Source organism: Micrasema longulum, unplaced genomic scaffold, assembly GCF_059751315.1.
Source record: "Micrasema longulum isolate JH-2025_06_02 unplaced genomic scaffold, ASM5975131v1 h1tg000421l, whole genome shotgun sequence".
In the NCBI taxonomy this organism is placed as follows: Eukaryota; Metazoa; Arthropoda; class Insecta; order Trichoptera; family Brachycentridae; genus Micrasema; species Micrasema longulum.
In genome coordinates, this window is record NW_028277621.1 from 173,460 (window position 1) to 186,585 (window position 13,126).

The 13,126-nt window shown below is 35.1% G+C and overlaps 2 protein-coding genes across 3 annotated transcripts in view; both read left to right on the forward strand.

Moving 5' to 3' along the window:
- LOC148281673 (uncharacterized) overlaps nucleotides 1-2,497 on the forward strand; it is a 31,163-nt gene extending 28,666 nt beyond the window's left edge. For both annotated transcript variants that reach the window (XM_088226329.1, XM_088226330.1), the window contains one exon: nucleotides 1,618-2,497. In XM_088226329.1, the coding sequence (XP_088082455.1) occupies nucleotides 1,618-1,815 (198 nt within the window). In that variant the 3' untranslated portion in view covers nucleotides 1,816-2,497. The remainder of the gene's footprint in view (nucleotides 1-1,617) is intronic.
- Nucleotides 2,498-9,287: 6,790 nt separating this feature from the next.
- The window catches only part of sff (BRSK family serine/threonine-protein kinase sugar-free frosting), a 70,656-nt gene continuing 66,817 nt past the window's right edge, over nucleotides 9,288-13,126 (forward strand). The window contains exon 1 of the mRNA XM_088226333.1: nucleotides 9,288-9,366. Within this exon, the coding sequence (XP_088082459.1) occupies nucleotides 9,288-9,366 (79 nt within the window). The remainder of the gene's footprint in view (nucleotides 9,367-13,126) is intronic.

Below are 13,126 nucleotides of genomic sequence, written 5' to 3' on the forward strand. Positions count from 1 at the left end.
GAGATTGTTGAAAAATATAGAACGTGATATAAAGACATTTTACCATAAATCTGTACTTAATAAATTTTACCGGTCAACAAATGATAAATCATATTCTTGCGTTTTGGTCTTTTTTTTAAAACCGGAGTTAGTTTTTTGGCTTGCTTATTTTGCACAAGCCTTATATTTACTGAAAAATAATTTATTTTATTTGGGAAATCAACAGTTCGACATACATATTTATAGTAAACAAACAGATATAGTGTATAAACTCAGAACTAATAACAAGTTAGTAAAGAAAATATATTACATGTTAAATAAATACACATAAGTTTATACATATAAAAATGTTATTTTCATGTACTCGTAAATATTTTTCAATAATCAAAGGATTTTTTTATATTTATTTTAAGAACATTAAGTTGCTGTAAATTGGGCGGGATTAGGACTAGAATGCTTGAAGAGAGGATAAGGAGAGGAAGGGAGATGTACATATTTATTATTATAATGTCTACTAAGTTACATAATGCATTTTTAGTGTAAATTTTAAATCTGACAGAGTGATGTTTTTGTAATCTATATCTTTAAATTTTGTATTGTACACTGAAAAAGTCCTACGAAAAAATTTTTAACATGCGATGTTTTACTTATTGGTACATGAAACAGGTGGTACCGGCTACAAATCCTGACTGGTACTACTTCCAAAACCCTTATAGCTCCGCCACATTATGCTCATTGCGCTGCTCATGCTCATACTCCTCGCGCTGCCGCCCTCTCGCCCGATGTTGCCCTCTCCGCCCACACACTGCTCTACTCGCGCAATCAATCGCACTTGTAATTTGTCTTTCTATACAATGGACGATGAAACTGTGGCAGCGTGCGCGCTATGCATTTTTAGTACAGCTAATTATATCAATGTATAATTAATTTGGAATATTTTGATATTTATTTTATATTTTTTTATTTATTTTTTAATTACCATAAAATAAAAAAGTACGTTATATTTTACAGAATATTTTCTTTTCTCTTTCTTATATGTATTACGCAAAAATATTATACTTGTCTATTTATTACAGAAGCAAAAATTCATAAACATTTCTTTAATACCTACGAACAGGCCATGCCTTGGTGGTATTTTGTTTACTATTTTTACTGTTAATATGTTTTCATTGATATGTAATTCATTGCTGTGTAATTTTCCTTTTTTTCAAACTCAGTTTTACCTCTTCTTATGTATGTTGTAAAAAAAAACAAAAATGAAATTTAAAAAAATATTGTTTAAAAGAAATATACATAATTCAAAATTGACGCGTGCGTCTTCTGTGAGCGCTCGATACGTACTGCGACCGCCCGATTATGTGGCCAGCCACTCGCGCTCATATTGCCGGTCCTTCGACTCGCGTTCAAAAACCGACAAAATAGGGAGCGGTGGGCACGTCGAAGGAGCATGACGAGTAATGTTGCCAAACTACGTCTCTGCCTCCTTTCCTCGCTACTTCCCATGCCTCTCGTCGTGTGTGTGGCAGGCTCATAAAACAGATCCCGAACATGACCCCACTGAACTCACGCGAAATTCCCTTTCGTCAAGACGCTATTGATCGCTCATAAAACCTTGATACCAACATGAACGTGTTCCAGGTAATCACAGTGCCGGGCAAGGCGGGCATAGGCCCCCGGGTGCCGGCGGACATGGTGCAGGCCGTGCTGAAGTACGTGCGCGAAACGGGGGCCGACCAGGGGGACATGTTCATGCCGAGGGACCTCCGCCACTGCCTCTGCCCCCCGCTGGAGCCCCTGCTCTCTAAGCACTCCAGCGCCCAGTCCCTGGCCGGGTAGCCTGGCCTGCAAGATGCATATTTGTCTTTTCAACCCAAGAACAAAATGATAAAATTTTAAAACACAGACCATAGAATTAAGGATAGTCTAGAAACCGCATACGCGCATCAAACAGAAAGTAAACTATTCTTAAAGGAGTTGTTTTACGTTTCTTTGTAGACGTCGCTCAGTACGCAACTCCCGATTTGAATTCAACTCTGCAATGTTGTGTCGTTTTAAAGCGTAGAAATACTGCTGGGATCTTAAAGAAACAGGATGCATCACATTTCATGCGTAATTAACAAACGAATGTTTAAGTAGCAAATGAATTACTTAAATATTGAATTATTTTTCCATCTGTTAGATTGTCGAAGAAAACAAAATAGACATTTTGTTAGTGTTGTTGTTTTGGTAGTAATTTTTTTTACCCTACTTTGCTCATCTAATGAGAGAACTAATTTAAATTGTACCTCGGATTAAACAACGCCGTGGTGGACATTTGGCCGACATTATCTTTAAAACATAAAATATTATTCAACATGACATAAAAATATCTGTTTTATGTTAAATAAAATTTGTTTTATATTTCAAGTTCAAAGTTCAATTATTAAATTACTCTTATTAAATGATCCTTTACTTATTTACTTTGTTGTGTCAATCAATGTGTCTGTGTGTTCAATAAAATTTTAGAGAAATTGACAAATTACTTTTTTTTTTTTTACCTTACATTTGTGTTATGATTATATTTTTTCCCATCTGGCAACATCACGTGGTGACTTCACGAATGCGCGCGGTGAAAGTGGGGCAAAGTGGGGGGTTTTCAGACACAGTCCGATGTATTCAAATATGATTCTACGCTCCTTCTGGACTATTATTAATTCTATGGCACAGACATTGTACTTTTTAAAATTATGCTATTTTAATAAAAATACTAAATTAAATCACTAAAAACTGTGAATTTATTTTATTTTATTTATTAAGGAAGGCTTGAATTATTTATAAATAAATATTACATTTTGGAATCACTCGGGGCTCTTTATTAATGAGCACTGTTTAATTTCTTAACACCATAAAATTGCTACTGAGTAGCGCCTGCTTGCGTCATTTATTTATTTTAACACTTTATTTATTTATAAATAATATATATTCTATTTATATACATATAAAGGCTGGCATATTGCCTTAGGGTAATTTCCTCCTACCTAACAAAACCGTTCAGATTGAGAAAATTACAAGTACATTGACATATTCTGGGTCATTAAGCAGAATCTTAAAATTTTATAGAAAAATTGAAAACAAAAATTAACTAACAATTTACACTTTACTATGAAGAGAGGAGTGGAGAGGGGATAGGAAGAAAACAACGAGGAGAAAGTAACAACTCAAACAATTTAGATAGTAACATTTCTTGATTTAAATGTAAATAAAGAAGTGGTGTCTGTAACATTAGTGGGTAAATTATTCCACAATTGAGTAGCTACTACTGTAAAAGAGGAGTCAAGAAAATAAGAGCGGTGAAAGGGTTTTAAAAGGGTTCTCTCGTTACTAGATTAAATTAAAATAACAGGTTGTTCCTTCTGTCATCTGACTACCGAAAGGTCTCACCTCCTTTACCTCACTAAAGTCAACAGATAAAAGAGTTTAGGAAATGTGGGTGTTTAAACATAGGCAGATGGTGAATGTTACACAGTGTGTAATGGTGGCCACTTCGACCAGCCAATGACAGGTCAGGAAGGCTGTATATTCCCTGCTCAAAAATGTTTTCCCTCTCTGATGCAATAAACTTACATTTTATTAACCTACCAAGGAGTATAATCCAGCCCGCTTACAAACATTTGGACATACTCAAAATATCTAAATTTGTTGCAACAGAGAAGGAAAACACTTTTTGAGAAAGGAATATAGAAGTCTGGCTGGTTTAAGTGGCCACTTTACACACTGTGTAACATTCACCATTCTGCCCATGTTAAAACATTTGAATTTCCTCAACTTTTCCATCTCATGATTTTTGTAAAGTAAAAGAGCTGAAATCTTTATCATGTGGGTGAGATTCATCCGGCTGAACCGATTTACCTTCTAGGCAAAGCCTGAAAACAATTTTTCCATTTTTATACTTCTTCTTTGACCAATGACAGAGCATAAGCTCATTAAATGCCTAAACTTCCATTAACCCTGCTGAAAAATGCTTTCACTCTGTTGCAATGAATTCAGACCGTACTTTTCTCCTAGGGAGTAAAATCCAGCCTGGCTACAAACATTTGGACATACTACATTGATTGATTAATTGATTTGATGTTTATTTTGTAGAACTACGTATTTAAACTTATAGTTTTAAAAATCAAACATTGATTTGAGTCTACTGAAAACTTTATTTTATTTTTACAAATATAAAAACAAAAATTTCGTGACAATTGTTTCGCCTTGTTAGGGCATTTTCAAACAAATGTGAAGATTAGATGGATTGAATGTCCTTATGTAGTTATATAATTCAAGGTGCTTAATTCAAAATAACAATTAAAAATAATCTTATGTACATTAATCATAATTGTGAAGAAAACCAATAGTTAAGGGCAAGGCTATAAGTTTAATAGGTAATGAAAAATTTAGATATTTATATTTGAATTTTGGAAAAATTTATAACAAAGTAAGTATTTATTAACATACATTTAAAAAAAATATTTTACAGAAACAAACAGTTGACAATGATATAATAACATTAAAAAAAATACGGTTTAAAGACAGACCAGCGAAGTTGCTAAATAAAAATCACACATATTAAATGTTGGTACAACAAAGGGGGGTGTGTTTGTGTGTATTTATTAAAAATAAGTGTAGATTCGTTTTTGTGTGTATTTGTGTGGGAGTAAGTGTTCAGCTGTGTGTAAGTGTGAGCATTATTAAATAGCAAGTGGGATCGTATCGCAGCCAAGAATGAGTCCTAATTTATTTTTAAATGAATTAAGGGGCTTGTTAAAAATATCAATAGATGAAAAAAAAGCATTATAGTTAGAGCAAGAACGATAGAGGAAAGAGTGTTGCGCATAGTTAGTTCTACAGACTGGCAGATGGAATAAATTCTTATTTCTTGTCACGCGAAAGGGGACATTAAGATTAATTTTGGAGAGTAGGTTAAAAAAGTTTACTTTATTATTTAATAATTTATGTAAATGGCATAATTCAGATACAGTGCGTCTTTTTTCAAGGGTCAAAATTCCATTTTGTTTGTCAGATTGGCTGTATGTGCAAAGCGTTTTATTGTTTTTATAATCTAGGTATTTAAAAAATTTTCGTTGAACATTTTCAATCCTTTCCATGTTTGTTATGTATTGTGGGCTCCACACAACGGATGCAAACTCCAAGTTACTGCGTACAAAAGTGTTATGTTATACAAGTTTGTTTTGTAATTGTATTAATGCAGCTTTATAGTTTTATATCTTTAGATAATATTGTGGAAAATATTTCAATAATATTGTAATAGGTTGGTGTTCTTTTTAATTTTAATACACGTACATACTTAAAACATTTTATATAAAAATTAAATAGTTTTATAATTATTTTTTCTGTTAAATTTGTGTTTTTTCCTATGTATACCTATTGGTTTTATGGCAGGTTGAGTCGTGCATTTCCCTTTTCCAATCGAGCTAATAATGAAATAAAAATAAACATATAAAATGACGATAACAATGCAAAAAAGTGTAAAAATGTGAAACCATTTCATTTGGAGAAAAACTGTTTTATCATAGCAGGGAAATCTACCATTTTCAAAACATCGTAGTTTGGTGTTGTCACAATAGATGTCAGCAGTCGTCTTAAAAAGTGTTCAAAAATCAATGAAATAATATATGGATAATGCGCTATAGCGCCATTTTCGTAATATAATACCTCAAGGGCGCTTTACAAAGTGATTATACATATAAAGAAATACATTTAATTTTGAATTTGTAATTTAAACAAAACAATGTACTTTGTTATCACATGCTACGGATTTATTCAAATAATGTAGAGATTTGTACTTTGTTATCACATGATACGGATTTTTTGTTATCACATGCTACGGATTAGTGCGCTATTTGGGCAGAAGTATAATATTTTTTTCTCTCGATGTAGATGTAGCTGATCTAAGCGTAAGACGTCTGTCAGCTAGTTCATTTGGAACGCAGAGTTCCCTTAGATATTCTTGAGCAGAGTTGTGCAGTTACTTATACATGAGCCAACCGAGTTTGTATTCCGACCTCTGTGGAGCGCGTAGCCAGTGTGATTCCCGAAGTAGTGGAGTGATATGACTGAACTAAGAGATTCCGTAAATAAGTCTCGCTGCAGCATTTAATACATACTGTAGGCGAGTCATTTTGTTCATTGGTAGACCTGCGTAGATACCATTACAATAATCGACTCTAGACAAACGCATATACTATATTATTGTCTATGCTATGTCTATGCTACGGACAGAATGCATTAAGTCATTAAAAAAAGTTCCGAGATAATTGTATTTAAATTAATCATATTGTAGAGTATGGCAACAAAATGAACGGAGCACTGAGCACAGTAATTGCCAATAAAAAAATGTCAATTGAAGCTAAACTGGCAGTGCCCCACGGAGTTTTAGTCCCAACACTTAAGTATGGAAATGAAACATGAAACTGGCAAAGGAAGGATGAAAGCCGAGTGATCGCGGACAAAATGCGACTCTCAGACAAATGTGTGGGAAATCAATGTATGACAGGGTTATGAATGATGAAATCAGGCGAGAGTGTAAATCTGAGTCAGGTATAATAGATGAGATTAAGAAAGGGTCTCTGAGATGGTTTGGTCATGTAGAACGAATGGATGACGAATAAATGGTAAAACACGTAAATACGGCGAAAATGAACGGTGACGCGGGACGAGGACGACCAAGTACGACGTGGCATGATCAGATAAACCAAAATCTTAAGTCTGGTCATGTCAAACGCGGGAACAACCGAAGGGCATGTATGACAAGATGTGGAAGAAGCTGGGAATGTGTTAAGATAGACGTGTGTGGCGGTCTATCCTCTCTGCCTACCCCTATAGGGAAATGACTTGATGGCAGCAGTAGTTGAAATATGATTGTAGATGAGCAAAATAAATCAGAAAAACTGGTGAAAAAATAGCTGCGTAGTTACTTTCATATTTTGTGATGTGAAATACAGAGTAAAAACAGGTTCGCGATTTTTTTATGGGAACTTAGAAAAAAGAGACGTTGCTGTCAAATTGGTAGTAAGCGTCGGTAGCGAAGTAGTTAAGCATTTTGTCTCTGTGGCACTGCCACGCGCGGGGCTCGTATTTTGTTTGCTCAGTTGCATGCAATTTAGAGGAGGGAAAATTATGAAGGGTGAGTGTGGCGGGCACAGGGGAGAGGAGTCTAACCCCGGTCGCTATAATATTTCTCTAAGATCTTTTTCTGACAGCTTGAAAGTATTGAGAATACAGAAGTCTTGACTTTTACAACAACAACAAACCATCACGCCGTTTCTCCGTAGGGGTAGGCAGAGAGGATAAAACGCCACATCACTCTATCTTTGCATATAGATCTCGCTTCCTCTACATTCATAAATCTTCTCATGCACGCACGCCGATTATTCCGACATTTGACAAGTCCATCTTCAAGTATCTCTTGGATTTGGTCATGCCATGTCTTTCTCGGTCTTCCTCTATTTCTGCATCCATCAACATTCGCATTGTAAATATTTTTGGCCGTTCTTTCGCTGTCCATTCGCTCAACACGTCCAAATCAGCGCAGAGCTCCTTTTTTGATTTTGTCGATAATGCTTGCCTCAGCCTTACAAAATGTACGGATCTCAACATTTGTGCATCTATCGTACGTAGTTTTACCACACATTTGAGTGAGACATTGCATTTCGACATCATTCAGCCTACTTTCATCCACTCGTGGGTTTCATAATTTTTCCTTTTATATTTTCTGTTCGTGTTTATCTTCTTAAATAAAATTAAAAATATGAAAAAAATTGTAACAGTACTGTTTAATTTTCCTTTTTATATTAATACTTTAAAATATTATATTACTTAATTTGATTTTAACATTTATTCTTAAATTGTTTTAAACTTCTACTGAATATGTTTTATCATTTTTAGGTTCAATTTTTATTTATAAAAATAATCTTGGGTAAAAAGTTTTTAAAAAAAAATGTATAATTAAACCAAATATGTTCATTTTATAAATGTTTGTAAAGGGCAAATTTGCCGTAGGTATATGTCAATAAAATAAAAAATAATGGTAAGCTGAGCGAAATCGCTTATTTGGACGATTCGCCCCTGGTAAACGGTCCGGCCCTTTATGTTTAGTCAGTTAAGCTAGGGTTTCCTAGGACAGCGGTGCCCGTATCTTAACGGCCGTAGTGAACGGTGATACGGTGGACAGCCGTCGCAACAGTGACTAGAGAGTGTTTTTATTTTTTAACGATGTTATCAACATCGTTTTCCTAGGAAACCACTCTCTAGTCACCGTTACGACGGCTGTCCACCGCATCACCGTCCACTACGGCCGTTAAAATACGGGCGCCGCTTTCCTAGCAAACCCTAGCTTTACGCTATATTAGCGTGTACGGGGCTACACGCTGTCCGCCGACAGGCGCCTCTCCCCAACAATCCAATAGGGGAGAATTCACCCTATTCAGTTGTCATACTGTTCGTAAAGTGGGCATGCGCATTGAAAGGGAACAACATTACTAAAAATATACATTTTTATACACCACAAAACCAGCTTAGTCGAATTATAAATAATAAATAAACGAATCTCACGAGTATTCAAAAAGTGATCGAATGTCGCGATTGGCATCGTTGTCGATTTTACGGTGCAATTGGCTGGGTGTGATTTTTAAGTTTTAGCGTACTGCGTTGGCAAAATCGAACAAAAAATTAATTGTGCTGTAGTTGTTAATTAAATCGTTGTTAATTCAATCAAATAAGCAAGAGAAATTTATAATTTGTTGTGTTTTTGCGGCAATGTTTTGTGTACGCGCCTTGTATCATACGCTAGAGTGGGTGTACTCTTTTCTTTAAGCTATCCATATTGATTTTTTATATTAAAACATGTGTTTTCTTTAAATGTGCTTTAATTGATGTGAAACTACGCGCAGAAATCAAATTATACGAGAGTAAGTGTTGGAACAGTCGCAAAGCATCCATAATGGAGTGAAATAAAGTATTTGATACAGAGTTACATAAATATAAAGATTTTGACACATAGCTTCTATGCGTATCGATCCGATTTCGGCCTTTTAAATCAAGTTTTTGACATTACTCTAACCTTCGTGCGAGCGATCAGCTTTCGTTCTCGGGTTGTCGATCGGCGATGTCTGTGTCCGCTGTCGTTTCGTGACTGATTCGTCCGCGCTGGAGACCCTGGGCTCGGCGATGTGTGAGGGCCAGGCGCCGACGAGGCCGAGGGGTGCGATGCACGGAACTCCCGGGCCGATGGCGGGGCTTCGTCCGTTGGGCATCTAGCTCGTACCATGCAGAAGGAAACGACGGAAGGCCAGCAGTATGTTGGCCCCTATCGTTTGGAGAAAACTCTGGGAAAGGGGCAGACAGGTAAAAACTAAATGCCGGGGATAAAACGCGCGCTTACTTAATACGAAAGAACTCCACTTGTCCGAGTCAATTGGGACCGAACCCCATTCGGATGATCAAAAATTCTAATAATTGTATTTTTAAATTAATTGCTACATTTACTTATTTGAATTAACATATTACAACAGAGATGAAGAACATTTTAAAGAAGGCAATATAGAAGTCTAGGCAACTACAAGGCTTATGACCTGTCATTGGCTGGTTTAAGTGGCCACTTTACTACATGTACGTTGAAAATAGGAGAAAAAACCATTAAAAAAAAATAGAGCTTTTAATTAATTAAATAAAAATGCAAAACTTTTACATGTTAAGCGTAGTTACAAGTGCTGTACATTTGTACAGTATGTACGTACCGTACTGTAAACGTAAGTCATTGCTTGCTGTACATCTCGGTCAAAGTAAGCCGTTTGACTGTCATCATCCATTTTTAATCAGCCAAGTCGTTATTTTGCGAATCACAGTACGTTTCTGTTTTATTATTTTTTTCTAAAATTCGGAAAGCAATTCGGATAGCCGAAGTTCGGATAATTGGAGTTCTACTAAATATTTAAAAAAAGTTGATATTTGCTTTTTTATAATTTACCCCAAAATTTCAATTTTTGGTCCATTTTTAATCAGTTGTAACTGACTCAACATTAGAAAATGGGAAACATGGGGTAAAGACCCCACTCTACCCCAACTTGATTTCTATTTTCTAATGGTGAGTTTTTTACAACTTGTTAAAAATGGTAAAAAATATATTATTTTGATCAATTATAAGAAGGCGAATATTTTTTTATTAGGTATATAAACCGTTGTATATTAACTGTTGGCCTCGTGGTGTAATGGTCAGCGCGTTTGCCTACCACGCAAGAGGTCTCGGGTTCGATTCCCGACATGGTTTACACTGTAATATTTCATAGTCCCTGGACTGGTACCTGAAGCGTAAGACTGATCACCGTATTTATTTATTTAACTTTTTGTACATAATGTTATTTGTACATTGGCGGGCTTATTGCCAAATGGCAATTTCTTCCAACCAACCAATAAAATAACAGTTTTATTTTTATAATTCAAGTTACAGAACATATTTCATAGAAAATAAAGATTAAAAAGCTCTTTAAATATATAAATAAACGTATTTGTTTATAAATTACCTTAAATCAAAACTATTACTCAATGGGAAAAAGGAAAAAAGAGGAAAGAGGAAAGAGGAAAGTAGGAGAAATTAAGGAAGAGAAAGGAGATGTTTCTTCAGACGTGATTTAAACAGAGATTTGATGGTGGATGGGAGATGGTTCCACAGTCGATCCGCATGGACACTATATGAGTTAGAGAAGAAAGAGGAATTGTGTATGGGTATTAAGAGAGTGCCTTGAGAATTAGAACGAAGAGGTAAACCATGAACTAATAAGCGTTGAAATTTTTCACGCAGGTATATAGGAGCGTTAGGACCATGAAGTACATTGAACAGAAGTGAGAGGGAGTGATAGTCTCTCCGCTGTCTAATTTTGAGCCATTTCAGTTGCTTACGATAATCAGAAATGTGGTCATATTTCTTAAGACCAAAAATGTACCTTATGCATGTATTCTGAAGTCGTTCAAGTTTATTGAATTGCTCACAGCTTAAATCTGTCATGGAAACATCAGCGTAATCTAGAATGGGTAGTAGTAATGCTTGTACAAGGGTGCATTTAGTATTAATGGGTAAGAATTTTTGCAACTTTCTAAGTGAATGTAGACTGAAAAATGTTTTGCGGCTTAATTCATTAGTATGAGCTCGCCAGCAGAGATGTTCATCCATTTGTACTCCTAGATTTTTTACGAATTTACTGTATTGAATATTGGTACTATTGACATTAAGAGGATTAAGTGAAGATACGTCAAGCTTACTAAGCAATCTTTGACAACCTGCAAACATAATTTGTGTTTTATATGGGCTTATTAGTAAACCATACTCTTTTGTCAATGTTGACACGCAATTTAGTGTATTAGACATCGATTCTATTGCTTCGCTGGTGTTTTCAGGTCTGCAATGAAGATATAATTGTAAATCATCTGCATAGAGATGATATGAACAATTGAGACAATCTGCAATCGGATTAATAAACAGGGAAAATAGTAATGGTGATAAAACTCCCCCTTGAGGTACTCCAGCGGCAATATCAACTCATTTCGAATGATGATCTGGTGTTTTGATGCACTGTTGTCTAGAAAAGATCGAAATCCACAGAGTTGAAAGCGCTGCTGAAGTCGAGTAATGTAATCAGGGTTAGCATTTAAATGGAAACAAATGAATTTTATAAATGTCAATCCACTTAAATTTTACCGCGCCGTTTAGATTAAGAGGATATGCGGATAAGTGTCATGTAATGCGGTTTTCTTGAATCAAAAATCCATTGGTTTTTCAATATGGCATCAGTAATACGACATTAACTCTTGTAAAGAAAAGAAATGATCTAGGTGTCATCTTTGATAATAAATTAACCTTTGTTCCCCATGTGAATGAGATGGTAAATAGACCCACAAAACTCTAGGCTTTGGTATCAGAACAACAAGAGAGTTAAGTCTGTTGATGCATTAAACATATTATACATGGCCCTAGTAAGAAGCCAGCTAGAGTATGGGGCCTCATTGTGTTACCCATAAAAACAGTGTGGAGAAGGTCGAACACAAGATTTTAAGATTTATGAATTTCAAATTAAACATTCCAATTTAAGAGCTTAACTATAAATGTTACTTGAAGCAGATTGATAGAAGGGAATTTTCAGATATAGCGCTGTTTTATAAGTTATTAAATAATGTTCTTGACAGTCCCGAACTTTCAAAATGTGTGATTTTTTATGTGAGACAGCGTGGGACGAGACAAAATACTTCTTTTGCTGTTGATTTGCATAGTTCAAACTATGCCAAATACTCACCTATTCCACGGCTCCACATGTTAGCAAACAGACATAGAAAAAATGGATTTATTTCATTTATCTTTATACAAATTATATTTGATCTTCGCAAATTCGACCACATAACCGAGTATCGCACGATTCGCACGCAACTACACTGGCTCAGCACAGGCATAGAAGAAACATTCACATTCTATCACTTCTTCACAATATTTTAAATAATCCCACTTCGCCTGTTTATCTGAGAGAGCTCATCCAACCTCTTTCACAACACGGACTATCTCTTCGTTCTAGTAACGAGAGAACCCATTTAATACCCTGTCATCGCCCTAATTTTCGTGCCTCATCTTTCGCAGTAGTAGCCGCTCGATTGTGGAATAATCTACCCACTAATGTTAGAGGCGCCCCTTCTTTATTTACATTCAAGTCAAGATTGAAATGTCTCTATCTAAATATTTAAACTGTTCCTTTATCATTCTTCTTTCCTTCCCATCCCCTCTCCTCTCTTCATAGTAAAGTGTTAATTTTTTATATATTTTTATTTTGTTAATCTTTGTTTTTAATTTTTGTATAAAATTGTAAGATTCAATATGTCCATGTATTTATAATTTTCTCAAACTGAACGGTTTCGGTAGGCCTGTAGGTAGGTAGGAAGAAATTGCCTTAAGGCAATATGCCCGCCCTTATATATATATATATATATATTGTATATGTATATAAAGTGTCAAATAAATAAATAAAAAAATTAAATCTCGACCATTTAATCACTTCTTTTCTAAATTATAAAAATGTACCAAGTGTTATACTTGTTTTACTTTTTATGCTATGATACATCGCCTCTG